General features: G+C 35.5%; 1 protein-coding gene across 1 annotated transcript in view; it reads left to right on the forward strand.

Annotated features, from left to right (window-relative positions):
* Window positions 1-18,074, forward strand: part of MRC1 (mannose receptor C-type 1) — a 68,536-nt gene that overhangs the window by 12,919 nt on the left and 37,543 nt on the right. The window contains exons 7-13 of the mRNA XM_015811223.1: window positions 6,969-7,151; window positions 10,026-10,183; window positions 11,523-11,633; window positions 12,748-12,863; window positions 14,772-14,920; window positions 15,502-15,701; window positions 17,493-17,614. Coding sequence (XP_015666709.1) covers window positions 6,969-7,151; window positions 10,026-10,183; window positions 11,523-11,633; window positions 12,748-12,863; window positions 14,772-14,920; window positions 15,502-15,701; window positions 17,493-17,614 — 1,039 coding nt within the window. The remainder of the gene's footprint in view (window positions 1-6,968; window positions 7,152-10,025; window positions 10,184-11,522; window positions 11,634-12,747; window positions 12,864-14,771; window positions 14,921-15,501; window positions 15,702-17,492; window positions 17,615-18,074) is intronic.

The following is an 18,074-nucleotide window of genomic DNA, read 5'->3' on the forward strand; positions in this document are numbered from 1 at the left end:
CAGTTTGCATTTAGGGCATTTTCAAAAGAAGATATTGCACCAATTCAGAAAACAGCTGTGAATATCTGTGGTCCCATGAGTGGCTGCATTCAAGAGTAGAGATTATTTACTTCTGACTTTTCTGCAATTTATTTTCAATCACAGTTTAAAATTAAAACAATAACAACAATTCTGCAGTGGACTTCTGGCTATTCTATTTTTCCATTGGCAGGAATTTTTATCGCAGTACATTTCCTGGCTCCTGATCACAGTGGATACATCAAGGGAAAGGGGAATTTAGATATTTGCAGCTTCTGCTCATAGGGACTGCTGTAGATATATTTTTTTTTACATATTTCCAGATAAATACAAGCAAAAGAAGCCTTGCCGGTATTACCATATTGTAGGACCAAAAATAGCCTATATCCAAACTTGGTCAGATTTTCTTTCTGTCATCCTCCATCAATGCTCTATGCATTGCTTCTTCCCCTTTATTTCCAGATCCTCAGTAAACCAAGGAGCAAACTAGGACTGGCCATTAGAGAAAGGACATTTGTGAATAATAAAGTCTGGATTGCCTTACATTGTCAGTGGACAATCAGGTTCCTGATAAATTTGCCTGCCAGATTGTTGGGAAATTTCCTTTAGTTTCTGAATAGTTGAGAACCACCCAGATCCATCAGATGCCACCAGTAGTTGAGATGAATACCTCTTGTCTTATAGAGGTTGCTGGTAGCTGGCAAACTCCTCTGGACCAGGACTGATATGATTCTGGCAAAAGAGTGATAGAAATGCCCTCCCTAACCAGATTGCAAGGCAAAGATTCTGATGCAAAAATAAGATTTGTTGTATGTCCAATTATGTGGTTGAACTTGAGATCACCTAAAAAAGCTCATGGAGGCCAGGATCTCCTTGGTCTTACTGATCCCATCTCCTGAGACATGGAAGTTCCCTATCATAGCAGGTATATGGTGAGGAGAGGGTTTCCAGCTAGAGAAGAAAGTTCAGATCTAGTGATCAGAAAAAATCCAGTTGCTTAACGTATTTGTTAATTATCCCAATGTATCATGCCAATTAGAGGAAAACTCTAATTTCTTCTTGGTGTTTCCTGAAAACAGATCCAGGTATTTCCTAAACATATTTTTATTTTTATTTTTTTCCATATATTTTATTGATTTTTTAAAACATAAATCACTTAATAGTTGGTAAACAGTGTGTTTGCTAGGTTTACATTTGCAAAGAAAAATCATTAACAATTGGTTTCTATAATCCATAATCCACATAGTACATTTAGTTGATTTCCCTTTTCCCCCAAAATGTCTTCTTTGCAAACCTTGAATTAATACAGTTCTTATTATTTTGATAAATAACAGTTACATATATGATTTTTCCCCAATATTCCTAGAAATAAGGATCACACCAATATAATATTTCTTTTCTATCTAATCATTCTGATTACCTCATCTTATATCCTGTTACAGTCCTTATTTAGATTTGTTTCTCCCATAAAGTTCAAAGTATTCTTGCTGGTTAAGATTTTCTCAACAGTTAATTATACAGTATTTAAAGATTTAAATCCATTTTTCCCATATAAACCATCTCAACACTTTTACATTTCTTAAAGAAAAGGTAAAAACAGTAAACAAAAGGAAAAGAGAGCAAGAGTAAAGAAACATAAAAAGTAAAATACTAAAAATATATATTCCACCTAAGCTAATATATATTCATTCCCAAAATTTCTTATTCTTTTTAACTATAATTAAAAATATATTTAATTTTTAAATATTTCATTTAATGTGTCTAGTCATCTAATTCCTTTAACTCTTATTCAAAACATTTTTCTTTTTTATACATTATATTTTCCATAAATTCAGTTAATTACCTAAAACATTTCCTTCATCCATTTCAACAGTATTATATTACCATTTCAAGCCATTTCAACAGTATTATATTACTTATGTCAAGAAATAAAATAAAAAGGGGAAAAAAAGCATGCAGTATTATTTAAGGAATTCATCCCTCTTAGAATGACATATGTATTCAGAATCTTTTCTATTTCTTTAACCATATTCAAACAAATGTTTCTTTTTTATATATTCTCTCTGGTAGATCCCATCATCTATTTTCTTAATTTTTACTTTAATCTTTTTCCTTTGACCAGTATCTTTCTTGATCAATGTGTTTTGCTGAATCAAAAACTTTTTTCATATATCATGACTGTTGCTGTAGGTATAGGAAGTAAATCGAATAGAATGTTTGAAAATCTTTTTCTTTTTCTCCTTCTTTGCTTCTCTTATTACTTCCTTTCTCTCTGATGTTTTCAACATCTTTACATTCTATTTTATCCAATCTGTTTTTTTGTCCTCAGATTTATTTTGTAGTCTTAAGGGATGAGTTGTTTTTTTCCATTTCTTGTAAATTTTTCCCCACCAGGATTAAATCATGTTTTCTTGTTTTGGTAAGTTTCGTCTTTGAATCTCTATTTTCAATTTTATGTCCACTTATTTGTTTTGTCTGCTCCTTCTCTATTGTTGTTTCCTGGAAGTTTTTTTTTTGTAGAGTTAACTTAGAAATAGATTGATTTATATTTTCAAATTTATTTTGGATTTCTTTGTGATTTGAACTCAGTGTTATTTGAATTAATTGCAGTGTACTATATATCTCCTCCTGAGAGGTATTTATGTTTTCTTGGTGTGTTCTATCTACATGTCTCTAATCCATGATGGCCAAAATTTGTAGTTTTCCTTCTTATCTGCAAATAGCTTTAGAGTCCCGGTTAAATAGATATTTGTAATCCAAACAAGATTTTTTTCCTAAAGTTTATCATTCTCTCTTTGTCTGCAGCCCAGACTGTTGTCTTTTTTTGTCACAGCTGTTCTTTGTTATTAAAGCTTTGAAGGTCACAAACACAGATTAGCTTTTCCTAGGTTTTGGCAAGTTCTCTATGGAAATCATAAGTGTCATAATCTTCATCCACCACTAGATGTCAGCATCTATTTAGTTTTCAATATGAACAATGGTCTTTAAAATGAGAGTCTTAACCATTCAACAATTTTAAACTTGTCCAAAGTTAAATTTTAGCTTTCAAGTTTATAAATTTATTTCACTACCATATATTTTGATCCTCCATGGAAATTTTAATTCACCACTTCCGTTAGTATAAAGATGGGGCGGTAATCCCCCTCCTTCACTTTCGGAGGTATTTTGCTTCTTGGGGATCTTTTCCAGGAAATTAAGTGTAGAATAGAAAAGGGAAAATCAGATTCCTCACCCAGTTTCAAGCACACTGTTTACTGTTGTGCTGGTTAGTTCTTTTGGACTTCGGTTACAAGTAGCTTGGGCTGAACGGTGAAATACAGCCTTTCTCCTGTCAGGCTAGAAGGCTTTCCCCAAGATGAACAGAATGACTGGTCTCATTCCAGAGTCACCGGGACACCCTTCTTTCTTCACCACCTCTCCGGGGTGGCTTGGATCCATTAGGTTCTCCAGGCAGGATGAAAATTAGCTGCAGGGGTATGGCGGTCTGCAAGTCCATGACCAGTCGCTACCACGCAGGACCAGAAGTCTCTTCCTAAACATATTTTTAGCTTGCTTTCTCTCTGCATTGCCTGAACAGGCCCACAACCATTTTTGGAAGGTAAAAACAAAAGCCATTGCTCTGTATTGACCTCTTCTCATTACAAATGCGAAATTTGTGTATATGTTTCTGCTTCCATTTTCAAGAAACTTTCCTCCCTATTGTCACCTCAAGTGCTCTTTCTACTTTGGTTGACTGCTTTGTTACTGGCCAGCCCCAGCAGTTCACTAACTACTTTGCAAAGGCACAAACAGCCCCTAAGCTGAACTAATTATTGTTCCCTTCTATAGTGTTTTCAGTGATTATCAATAATGCCATAATAGCACATAAGTTCTAACACTTGCTTGTAAATAGAAAGTTATTGCTTCAAAATACTGCATATTTTTTCAAAATAGTATATTTTCCCCTGAGCTTCCTATTTTTCCTTGGATTTTCTTAAAAAAAAAAGAAAAAAAGTCAAGTGTTGTACAAGTTCATGGTTTTTCTAATCACTTAAAAATCTATGAAACAATGCAATGCTGGAGATAGATATATTCTCTTACCCAGAGAAATAAATAATAATTTATTAGCTCAGAATAGCTCAGATAAATAAAAATAATGATTAAATATCATTATATAATTATTTTACAAATAATTTAAGATTTGCATACATTTCTTTTAGTTTTGTAATTAGAAACTTTGTACTTCAAAGGCAGATATTACAGCTGCTTTGTCACTTTAGCATTAATGGTAAAAATAGCTTTAGAAGACATTAGAGTTCAAGAGGGCAGCAATAATGTTTACAAGTAATCCTCTCTTATCAATTACTTGTTCAGCTACCATTCAGAGTTACTGTCAAGCACGGGGAAATCTGGAAATCTAGGCATTCAAAAGAATGTAGGTTTTTTTTTGAAAGCTTATGCTCTTTCTAAGAATCTGAACTACTAATAGTCAAGGCAAATAAATAGTAAATAAGAATCAATGGAATTCAAGCTGGGCTGGACTTAGATCTCTTGTGGGCATGAAAGGACTCAAAACTGATTATGGGTTTGACCCCCTCCGTCGGACTCAGCCTGGTCATCTCTACAATTACAGTGACATTAAAAAAGGTGATTTATGACAGGTCCTTGAAGTTGCAGTTGTTGCAGTGGCTCTATGGTTCACATGATCATAATTTGGGTACTTGGCAACTGAAATGCCCAAATTATGATTCCACAGTTATGATGATCACACCATTCTTATCAAGACCCTTATCTCCTGCCAGTTATCAACAAGCAATGATGATATACATAATAACATGCAGTGACTTGCTTAACAACTGCAGCTGGAATTGACATCATAAGTTGGCATGGTGACATGATGTTTCACTTAATGACTGCACCACTTAATGATGGAGTTGTCGGTCCCAATTATTGTTCATAAGCGAGGAGTAGGTATATTTTAAAGTGGGCTGATAGCCTGTTTGTGTATGCATTTTGATTTTTTTCATTTTGTGTATCTAGCCTCAATTTAATTCTGTAAATGCATGAAATAAGTAAAGATATATATGGTCAGTAAGACTTTCCATAGGAAGGAAAGTTATGGGTTTTGCTATACTGAAATGATAAGATTTCCAATGAGTTGATATGGCAGCCTCTCTGGACTGAATATAATGTAAGTCTTCCACTTTAGACAGTATTTTCTTAAGCCAATTTAGTGTCAGATAATCATGAACACAAGACTAAAATAGTTTTAAAATGCAGTATAGATATGCTCTCTGTTTGTGTCTGTAAGTGGATATTTACACTGTGTGTGTGTTTGTGTGTACATGTATACACAAACATACATACATTCAATATACTGAGCTATTTCTTTTTTAGAAACATACTTATTAATAATAAATTATTAGACATAAGTCAAAGGACGTTAGGTTATATTTTAATAAATATTTATACCATTTTTATTAAAATGATTTTAAATGAAACAAGATTGCTACAGCAGTTTGCAAATCAGCATGAATGTTGACAGTTTCCCCCTTTCAAGCTCAACCGCACCAAAAGAAAAAAGGTAAAAATCATGCATGCAGCAACTCTTTCATGAAGTTTATTTATGCAGTTAGCTATGGTTGACTGAACATTAATCTAGTGAGAAAATCGCAGAATTTAAGTTCACAGACTATATATGTAAAAATGAAACACATCCCACTTTGGCTAACATTGTTTTGTGAACCTGGGCTTTGTTCGAGTTCCTTATAATTACCAGTTTAAATAGAAGCAAATCAGGAGCAGGAAATGTAAAAAATGCAAAATACCTCTCCTTGATCTAGGGAAGCATGTTGTGTGAATGCTGCCAAAGATGCTCCAGTTTCATGATTGTAGTGCAGTCAATGAAGACAAGTAGAATCCAGTTCCAGCAAAATATTATATTTTCTGTATCTCTTTACTGGCACATTGGTACTCCAGTTCTTACTAAACACTTCAGTATGCTCCCAGGCATCTCTGAGTTCTTAAATCATTGTCAAATTCCAAATATTTCATGAGCTGCTTTAAGGTACCCATATTCAGATAGTACTAACATACATTTTTTAATTATATCTTCCTAATTCCAAGTTCAGCATTCTTGTATTTTGCTTTGGGAAATTCCCAGTTATCTGATTCCCTAGTTATGTCAATAGTCTGGTCACCGGAGTTAAACAGTGGTATAATATTGCTGCTGGAACTAATAAGTTCTACTCCAATTTTGGGAAGTTGGGTGTGACAAGTTCCAGTCCTTGCCAAGAATGACATGCCTTTCCGATCAAGGTGATGGTGAATCAGTAATATATTCAGTCTAACTTCTTTGCTTTTGGATTGTTTCCAAAAATAACAGGAAAAGAACTTCTGGCTCTATCCATGTCCACCTCACCCCTCTTCTGTTCTAACCTAAGGAATCCCACAGTAGCAAGTTGGTATTGATTAAATGATGGGTTTGTAATTCAGACAATTAAGAAGATACTGTAGGTAAAATGCATGGCTGAGAGGTTGCACACCAATACTAGTATATTTTAGTCTAGTTGCCATTTTATGGCTTCAATTGACTTTTAATGTATTTTGTTTCACTTTCTTTAAGGTTGTAGTTGTAGTTAACTTTTATGCTGCCAAGAGTCACTTAAAGGGTTCTTGGTTCTCTCTGAGCTTGGTTGTTTTCTTGCTGGTTTTCTTACTGATGATGTTACCTAGTTTGGGTAATGAAATGTTTGCAAGAAAACCATCAAGCTCAGAAAGTACCAAAGAGCCTTCATTTCAACCCAGAGCTACAAATATCCTCCTTTATTAGTACTATAGTCATTTGGTTGAGGTGGAAAGCCATATAAATGCAATCAATCAATGGCTTAACAAATATCTGCCTAAGTACTTAGTACAGCATTAGTACTAAGCAGTGCTTTGATTATTGTTGGCGTTGTGGTGTTTTTCAGATTCTGGGATACCAGCTGATTGCCCTGAAGGGTGGATATTTTATGTGGGTCAGTGTTATAAGATTCGCAGACAAACTACTTCCTGGCAAGATGCTTCTAATCTGTGTAGAAAGGAAGGTGGTGACCTGGCGAGCATCCATAACGTGGAAGAGTACAGTTTTATTTTTTCTCTGCTTGGGTACAGTGAGTATCAATATGGGGTTCTGTGAATATTCAGTCCTTTTTAAAAACATAGTTGGTTTGGGTGAAAGTAACAGCAGTGGTTTATTTTGACAGCCCCAGTTTTAAATTATTAAAACATTGCCAGTAAGAATTTTAATTGTAAGTGCAGCCCCTTTGCAGGATTTTCCAAAAATTTCTGTATGTGATTCTGCAGATGTTCATGAATGTGGGAATGACTTTATTCCTGCGGAGAAACTGTGTTTTGAGGGAGTATCCATAGTCAAACTGGGTGGAAATCTAACTTGCAATTTCTTTCTCAGAGTGTTGTTAGGATAGTTTAACTTTCTTTACTATTAGAGCTGGTGAAGAATTCTGGACCTGGTGTCACAGTTTTCGGTTATATAACTTCCCATCATTTTGCAAAATTTGGGCCTGCCCGGATTTATCATTTCCATGCAAAGTTTTCCTTTGGGACTTAATTGACCTGGTTGGAAACAGGAAGACTATACATTCACATGGACACACACACACACACACACACACACACACACACACACACACACACACACACACACTGGTAGAACAAAATAAGTTCAAAAGCATTATTCCCACCCTTGAGAATTTCATACTGCTTTCTTTTCCTTTGAAAGAAAAATTGAAAGCATCTTTTTCTTATCCAATTGAAGAAGAACTTGGAGAATAAAAAATACAGATTTTTTTTTCTCTATAAGATACTAGTCTGAGAACTCTAGGAAGTGGAAGTACTATTCAAAGTTTGAATTCTCAGTTGGCTGTTGAATAAACTCTTGCTTTTTGTTGCATTGTCACTTCAATTTGTGGCATATTTAGACCAGACTATTGGTTTTATTAAACACATGCACATTATCCAATCCATCCATCCATCACGATTAGAAGGTTTTGCTTGAAGGCATGGCAAGCAATGGCTACTGATCTTTGGGGAATTACAAGGGAGGAATTGTTACTGAGTAACACAATTCATCCTTTGGATATAGAAGGTGACAAGTTCAACTTTTGCATGTGAGCTCAAAGGATCAGATATTAAATGATTGAAAAAAATTTTTTAGCATAGATTTTTTGAAGAACCACTGCCAATGGGTCTAAATATTTCATGACAACTAGACTATTTGATTTTGCTTAAAGCTGCTTTATATGTTAAATGGAGATTTGATGCTCAACCAGTGAAGCTTTTTGAATAGCTAGAATAAATAACACTAAAGAAGCAGCAGACAAATATTGAAGTTCCATAGTTAACACATGCTACAAGATTAAGATTTCCCTACTACAAGATTAGAATTTAATATGATGCTGAAGTTTTAATTTGGAAGATGTTGTTCCTTGGGATGATTAGATAGTAAACATATTTGGCCTCCATCAGGGAGATCAAACCAGTGGGATTTCTCCATATATGAAGTCACAACTGTGGTGGACCATATTGGGTTGCGAAAAATTAGTATTTTTGTGCAATGTTTGTTATGTGTTTGAAATCTAGAAAACTGTTTCAGTTAAAGTGAAAATGTTGAGAATTTTTGCATAGGCCACAATATTCCTGAGAGAAGGATTCTGCTTCTTGCAGCATATCTCCATTGTCAGTAATAGGAAGTGTAGGGACAGAGTTATGACAGCAAATAGGAAAACCATGTGAAAATTTCAGGAATTCAAAAAGCAGTATCTCTGTCATGAGACAACAATCAAATTGACAGTAAGAGCAGGAAGCCAAATAGCATAATGTGCTCTGCTCTTTTGAATTTTGTACAAGTCTGAGGAAATCATTTGCACATGGACATTTTAGTCATAGTATTTTAGTCCCATGGAAAGGAAACACCTGTTATATTCTGGCATAGAGTCCTATTATGCTGATTACTCTTCTATGCAGGACATTTTAAAGGTATCCCCTCTTGTTTAATGACTGATTAGTATATAAAAAATATGTACAAGGCATCCCATTAGAAAATTATTACTGAAAAGCAGTCCCTTCATATTTCAGTACTATTCAGTGGAGGAAGGGTCTCATTGAAGCCATCCCTTACATACCACTTATGGGACAAAGACTCCTGGATCCACAGGAATGAGGACTGATTGGCAGGATGGGAGAGGCAGAGATGTCTTCACACAGCCTTACAACTTTCCTCTAACCTATTTCTCTCATTGTTCATAATGGGCAATGCTTGCTGAGACTAAGGAAGGTAACCTTGATGGAGTCATGCAGGCAACAGGATCTGAAGTATTTTTTTTAAAGTTCAGAACAACATTCAGAAATGGCTCAGCCAGAGACATCCCTGATTTACTGAACTATAAAAAGGAAGAGGGCACAATCAGACTTCCAAGATTGTCTCAATAAGAGTAATTATAACCTTCCTGTGGAGTTGATTTCCTGGTCTGGGCTACCTAGTGGAGCTTATAATGTGGCTGTCCTTGTGTATAACCCAGAGGTGGAAGGAAAGAAGTAGTGGGAAACCTGTATACTTGAGATCATTTGTAGGACACTTGATCATACCGACTGAGAGTTCTGGGAATTGTAATTCTGACACATCTGGAATATGCCAGATTGAAGAAAGTGACTCAAATGATCTTCCATAACCAGCAGGATGCCTGAATACAGGAGACAGCATCCATGATTGATATGGATCGTGGGAAAATGCATTGTTGTTTTAATTTTTTTTAAAAAATGTGTATATTATCTTTTTAACCGATTCTTCTCAAATAGTTTGCAATGTACTAAAATCATATTAAACAAAACATCAAAACATTCACTAAAATGCAAAGTAAACTATAAATGATAAAAATGTAAATAGCTGATTGTTTATTTAGAAAAATGTATTGCGGCATGTATGTTGGAAATATTAATATACTTTTTGTTTACCTGCAATGAATTAGAACCAAGTGATGAATTATGGATTGGTCTGAATGATCTCAAGATCCAAATGTTCTTTGAATGGTCAGATGGGAGTCCTGTGACATATACCAAATGGCTCCGTGGCCAGCCAACACATACTAACAACAGGCAAGAAGACTGTGTGGTCATGAAAGGAAAGGTAAATGTAATTTTGACATCATATTCTAACTAAATATTGTTAGAATCCTCTTTATACTTGACAACTATATGTAGTCAACTGGTTGAATGGAGAGAATCTTTTAAGCTTATTGAACATATTGTGCAGGGTGAATCATCATAGTTAGTACCTCAAAATGACCAGGTGGGTGGAGATAATGAAGATAAGAAATGGCTGAATATGGATAATAGAAAACAATATGGATAATAGAAAACAAAAGCAGAGTTACAGTGTTAAAAATAAAAGATTTTAGGATCTGCATTACTGCATAGTAGTTCCCACATTAACTTTAAATAACTCTCTAGTTAATTGTATAGAGCACTAATCAGCAGGCTGCTCATGATGAGTAGTAATTCATTCATGATTTCATTAAGATGAATGATAGTTCTCCTTTGAGATAATGATTTTATTTAGATAATTACTTCCCACCTTTCTTTAGATTAACTGAGATTAGAACTCATGTTTTGCATATAGAGGGCCCCAGGTTTGCTCTCTGGTATCTATAGTAAGGCTGGAAAAGCTGTCTTGTCATTAAGAGAATACTGAATTGGATAATAGCTTTGTTTTACTTTAAGGCAGTAGAACCTGCAGAAGAACAAACAAGCTTTGGGAGACCAGCAACGGGCAAAACTGCATGAGATTCAACTTTGGAATCTATAATCTGCACCACTTCTGACATCACAAGTGCAGTTTTAAGAGCTGTGTTTTGTTTTATTTCTTTAATTTGCTACTATAATTTCAATTCCCTCAGTAATAAAAATATTATTTCTATAAAAGCAAGAAAATTAAATTGTGTGAAAGTTGCTACCTCCTTGCAGGGCAGAAACTTTAAAATATTCAAATTAATAATAAATCTAAACTAGGAGAAAAAGACTTTTTCCCCCCTTAAATTGTAATAAAAAGATAACTGAGGGCTCTCCTTGCATGTCAGAATTGAGGGCTTCTCTGTTATAGTCCTCATTTAGTGGGCACATTTTGACAAAGACTTCCAATAAACATTTAACTTTCTGTCTAGAAGAACAACATGGCTTAAGCTGATCATTTTTATTCTGTTCTAATAACCCAGTATCTATGAAGCACACCCCTCGATATTTTCTATTGTACCTGATGCATCTGTTTAATATGTGGAGATTACCTCATTGGTTTTGAGATTTTATGGATAAGAAAGACCAGGGGCTATCAGGAAAACAACTCAGCTTGGTGAGCCACAAAGAGAGATGTCAAACCATCAGTCCTGAAGAGAAAGTCCGCATATCACCTCTTTGACAGAGGACATTGATAGAGGAATTCTAACAGTTTCTTCTCCTTCTGCCCAACACAGGATGGGTATTGGGCAGATGAACCTTGTGTCACGGAATATGGATACATTTGCAAAAGGAAACCTTTAAAACAAACACCAGAAAAGGATATAATTGATGAAGGGTGCTCGAAAGTAAGTAGAAAATTTGTGAGATCAAAGTGCTAAGTAGTTACTCTTCCTTGTTCTCTGCAATTTGTTCAGTAAGTATAAAAATGGAACAAAACTAAAAATTTTATCTGATTATTGATTCATCTTTACGTGTCACAGATTGCTTGAAGGAATTTTAAAATTCCGTCTTCTATATTTTGGATGTGATATAGTAAAATATTAAAATATGTCTTATATTATTGTTATAAAACAAATAACCTTAAAAGCAAATTATTAAACGTGCATAGGTGCATAATTGTAAAGGCAATTAATTTAAAATGGGGGAGCAACCATATTTTATATAATATTAAAAACTATTTCTACACATGAATGTCCTCAAAAATATTTCAACAAGAGGTTTGTATTTAAATAGGTAAAAAAAGAGCAGAAGCAGAACAAATATTATCTCTTACATGGTAATGTTTTATGACTTTAATCTCTATTAAAAACATACTCATAACAATATGGATATCCCAATAGAAAATTAGAAAGTGTCTTTTCATCCATTAAATTCATATCATACTTCATTTAAGGAAGTATTTAGCAGAATTATTTTTGTATCTGTCTGAGTTTTCTCCCTCTCCCTCTAAATTGATTATTGCTTTTACTTCAAAAGCATAAGTTCTCAACATATTTTCACTGTGACCCTCCACACTTTTTTTAAAAAAAGAATATAGAATGCATACCATGAAACTAGTAGGAGAAAGGTCAGAGCAAAGAGCATGAGATCAGATGAGTCAGTTATAACAATGCTCAGATATTAATCATCCTTCCTTGTGACAAATGACTTAGTCTGTTACTCTGTTAGTCAGGGAAAGAGTGTCAGATTTGAACTTTGAAGATGTGTGTGTTTGTCTGTGTGTATGTGTGTGTGTGTGTCTCTGTGTGTGAAAGAGATATTAGATAAATGTAGAGTTGCTGGTTTTCTGCTGCATTTAAGTTTTTTGTAGTATCTGTAATAATACTACTGTGTTATTAAAATTTTTGCTTGCCATCCTTCAAATTTAAGTAATGGTTAAAATAAATCTTTATACAATGCTGTATAGCTATAGCAAAAAAGGCTACTTGGATTTCATTCTCTGTCTTCTTCTCTTTCCAGGGCTGGAAAAGATACTATTTATTCTGCTACATGATTGGAAGTACATTTGCATCATTTGCTCAAGCAGGTCAAAGATGTACGGAAAATGGGGCTACTTTAGCCTATATTGAAAATAGGTAATAAACATTAATTAAAAATTGTTTGGCTTAAAGAGTGCTAATTACATATTTTTCCAGTGTCTTCTGAAAAACAAAAAAATCTTGCTGCGGAGAAGTCTGATACCATGCAGTTGTATTCTGCTTCAACTTTCAATATGTCCAGTCTCATGACCAAATACCAGTTTACATAATTGGAAATAATGAGTAAAGTCCAAACATCTGGTAGTTCTCAAGTTAGGAAGCTGATTTAAGTAACAGATACTGAAATTGAAAAATATTTAACTCTATTGAGACTAGCTTTGGTGCAACACTTAACTAAATTTAAAGACAGACAATATCTAAAATTGTTCCAACTAACAGGAGTAATTTTTCTAGAATAAAGAAATTTCAAAGGGTAGGAGAAAAAAAAAAGACAATTCCTGCTTTATGGATGTAATTTATTCCATTTAGGAGGGAGCATTAAGTTCTGGTTGATAAGATACTCTCCAAATATTGGAGCCATGTTAATTGCCTCTTGGCTGTACTAGTTTGGATTATTGCTTGTATGGATGACAGGAAGTTGTCTACTCCTGGGAACTTTGTGATTCCTATCTCCATTTCAAACACAACTATTACAGCATCCAAAATAAATTTGTTCTACTCATCACTGTAAGGCAATTCTCTGCTGACCATCAAAGAATTGGTCTACAGTAATTAACATGCTCTCTTTCTAGTAAACCATCTAAATCAGGGCTTTTCAACCAGTAGTACGGGTACCACCTGTGGTACATTGGCACCTGGCAGGTGGTACGCGACCATCCTAGAAAAGTGGTAGCGGGGGAGGGGAATGAGCTGAACCGGTGGCAGACCGCACAAGCCTGAGCGAGAGATGGCTGGAGCTGCAGGGCTGTCAGGGCTCAGTGGAAGCGCCAGGATCCGCGCCAGGCTCCAGCTGGAGCTCGGCGCTGATCCTGGCGCTTCTGCTGAGCCCTGAAGACTCTCCAATCAGCTGGAATGTTGCAGCATCTCCAGGGTCTTGTGATTTACATTCAGATGCTTGGCAACTGATTCATATTTATGACGGTCACAGTGTCCCAGGGTCATGTGAAGTGACCAAAACCTGCTGCAACCACCCAGCAGACGGGGGAATAAAAACCAAACACTCCCCCACCCCTGCTGCCAATCCTCAACAGAAATGCTCACAACAATGAAAACCTCGGACAGGAGGAAGAGTGCTGCCGGGCGGGCAGGCAGGTGTCTTGCTCGGCTGTGGCTTGGGGGGCACTTTTTTCAGTGCCATTGTAACTTCGAACAGTCACTAAGTGAACTGTTGTAAGTCGAGTATGACCTGTAGTTTATCACTTTTTTCCTTTTTTTTTTTTTTGGTCATCAAGTTTTTGATACTGTGCTAGGCGGATTGGTGGTACTCGGATATTGCCATACCCTAAAAGTGGTACAATGGGTGAAAAGGTTGAAAAGCCCTGATCTAAAACATTCCTGAAATTTGAATAAATATGCAATTTTGTTGTTCAGTTGCTAAGTCGTGCCCAACTATTAACGATCTCAAGGGACCACAGTATGCCAGGCCCCTTTGCCCTCCACTGTCTATCTTCCGGAGTCTTCCCAAATTTTATTTTCACTGTGTTGATGACGCTATTTAACCATCTAATCCTCTGCTGTCCCCTTCTTTTGCCTTCAATCTTTCCCAGCACCAGGGTCTTTTCCAATGAGTCCTCACATTTGGTGGTCAAAGTATTTGAGCTTCAGCTTCAGTATCTGTCCTTCCAAAGAACAGTCAGGATTGATTTTCTTAAATATGCACTTGATTAAAGAATTTAAAAATCATTTTGCACATTGATATTAGCAGGAATAGCACATTGAGATAAATATTGACAAAATATTTGATAAAAATTGGCAAAAATATTGCCAATTATCTCCTTTCTACAGATATGAACAAGCTTTTCTGACCAGTTTGGTTGGCTTCAAGACTGAACCTTACATCTGGATTGGTCTTTCTGACATACAAGAAAAAGGAACATTCAGGTGGACCAATGGACAACCAGTTCAGTTCACTCACTGGAATTCAGAAATGCCAGGTACATATAGTTAACCTTTGGAGATGGCTCTACTCAAACCTATTGGATTTAATAAAATTCCCACCTCATATCTTGATCTTAAGGACATCTAAGGATACTTTCATTTGTTTTTCTCAGTCACACAAACATTTTTTCTGAAAATGTGCTTCCTTGGAATTGATGGAATGCAAATAGATTATAAATAAATAAATAAATAATAAAGGTCATTTTATTTAATTGGTCTTCTTATTGTTAATTACTTCCTTTCTTAGAACTGTCTGTTGATCTAATTAAATCAAAAAATGAATTAATGAGCAATATTTTGAAAGATTCTTACTCAGATTTCAACTTTTCTGTTCTGTTGAAGATAAGGATAGTAAATCTAAGCTTGGCACAATGCCAATTTATTATTTGGCATAAATGTCTTATTTATTCATTCTTTACAAACAATGTAATCTCAAATTTTAAAAAATGATAGCATACTTTGGTGAAATGGTTTGGGAAGATAGTAAAGTAAATCAAGAGGAACTAAGTATCTAACTTGAATAAGATATCTCACTTTATATGACACAGACATGTTTATTGTTTGATCTATCATGAAGGTCGGAAGCCAGGCTGTGTTGCAATGACAACTGGATTTACAGCTGGATTATGGGATCTTCTGAAATGTGAAACCAGGGCAAAGTTTCTTTGTAAGCGCTTTGCTGATGGCGTGACCCCTCCACCAATACCAACTACAACACCTGCCCCTCTATGTCCTGAAGGCTGGGCTGCAAGTGAAGAAAGGAATATGTGCTTCAAAGTATGCCGCTTCATTGTAGAATGTATGACATAAGAAAAGCTAAACTCAGTTCCTGGTACTTCATGAATGTTGCATGTAATCTTTTTAGTAACAATATGGTAGTAATTTGCCATTGCCTTCTGGAACAGGATGTCAAACTCGCAATGTCACGTGATGTGTTGCGACGTATTGTGACTTTTTTCCCCATTGCCGGCAATGGGGTGGGTGCAGTTTCGGCATGACACATCCGGCCTGCGGTCTGGCAGTTTGACACCCCTATTCTAGAAGGATTTTTTAAAAAAAATTCCTGCCACAATAACAACCATGATATACCTTATTTGTCTTTCTTCCCGCTGGTCTCTTACCAAAGACACCTACTAAAGTCTAAACACAGAGTTTCAATAACATAACTTTTGAACCAGCAATGGTGTGTGTGTGTGTGTGTGTGTGTGTGTGTGTGTGTGTGTGAAAGCCCACCCCTTTTCACATATGTTGAAGCCATAAAAAAACGGGCAGGGTTTTGATTGCATAGTTGTGGCTGTCATCTGGACAATTTTTTGATCCCCTCCACTGATGCTCCTGAGGACCACAGTTAAGTACTGCCATTTGCTGAGACACCAAATGTATGCAAATCTTAATAAATGCATCTTTCCTTTCATTTTTGTAGCTATAAGGTACTCCTCTAGGACAAATGACATACCTAAATGCATATTGGTATCTGATAGCAGCGTTTTGCTCATTCCCACATCTCTGGAGAGAAATCCTACCAATTCAATACAATACCAGGTCTTTCTTTTGAAACTGTCTCATTAGATATGAAAACCTTGGTTGATTTAGATAAAACTAAGCAGGCTTGAAATTATTTTGTACATGGATAGGAGATTATTAGAGTAGGATATTTTGGAAGAAGGCATTGGTGAACTACTTTTGTATTGTTGGCAAAAAGACTACATGTCCATAATATCTCCAGGTGTTTATGTTCAATGTGAATTCATTATTTTACTAAAAACTGAGTTTTTTTTATTATATTGCATTGCTACTGCCACTTGTGAGTAAAATGGGTGAAATCTAAATTTAATAAAATAAATGTTACCTTGCATTTCCATCCATGGGAAACTCAGTGGAGTCCACCATAATTAGCTTTAAGCAGTTTAGAAGACATTTAAAAAGCAGTTTAATTCAGACCTAACTGGTGGTGGGGAAGTGTTCCATTCTTTCCGGAAGTAGAAAAAATGGAGGTGAAATTATGTGCATTCTATAGCTTGAGAGCTGTTTTATTTGTTCAGCTTTATTTTTTGTGCATTCTTTACTTTTGACAAAGATGCAGGGCCCAATTACTTGATAGAAGAGTATCAGGTGTGAACACCAAGATCCTGAGCTTTAATTCCTCAAATATTTATTACAAAGAATGTGAGGGGCAAATAAACAAAAATTTCAGAAAACAACATCTATTCAAAATAGATAGTAATGGATGATGTAATCATCTTTTCCCAATTACTGCTAATCGGGTTTGCTCTGGGAATTTCAGGACTTGAATTCCAACCAATTGGAGAGAATCAGACTTGGGAAAAAAGAGTTATGTGAGTCAGTGTATAAAATAGCTTATAAAAATTATAATCAACAGTTGCACATAACTGAAGTAGGGAAACTAATTTTAATGTTGACTGTTACATCCCGTATCTCTTTTACAGTTGTGACTTTGGTGATTATGTCAGTATCATTACCACGCTTTGCTAATGACACACTTTTCAACTTTATCATGTGCACCATTTTTTTCTCCTGCCTAACTGCAAAGTAATGTATTGTCATTAGGTTTTCTTAAACCATGGCAAGAGGTCATGGGCAGAGGGTCGGAGTTTTTGTTTAGCAATTGGAGGAGACCTGGCTACCATTTCTAGTACCAAAGAATCCAACAAGCTGCAGAATTACTTGCGGTAAGTCCATGGATGCATCCCTGCAATCTTAACTATTTCATTCCAGGAGCATAATCAAAATGCCTTTATGTTTTGTAGACAATAAAGAAGATATAAGCTGGATTCACACGTATCAACCCACATATCACTGCTTAATACTGCGCTGGAGATTCTAAGAGTTGAAATAAAGTGACAGAACAATTAAATTAGGGTTTTTTAAACACGGCAACTTTAAGATATGTGGTTTAGCTGGCTGAAGAATACTGGGAGTTGAAGTCCAAACATTTAAAGATTGCAAAATGAGAAACACTGAATTAAATATTAGGGCCAGAATCTGTCTTTATAACTTCTAACACATTCTCTTTGAGATGACCAATTTTTTTCCTGCTGAAGATCAGATTCCCAAGGAAATTTTTTAATCTGGGCCTGAACTGCTTGCCCGTTGGGGGAATGGAGTAAGCCCAAAGTAGAAAGAATTCCT

This window comes from Protobothrops mucrosquamatus, unplaced genomic scaffold (genome assembly GCF_001527695.2).
Source record: "Protobothrops mucrosquamatus isolate PMUCROS unplaced genomic scaffold, P.Mucros_1.0 scaffold33, whole genome shotgun sequence".
NCBI classification, from domain to species: Eukaryota; Metazoa; Chordata; class Lepidosauria; order Squamata; family Viperidae; genus Protobothrops; species Protobothrops mucrosquamatus.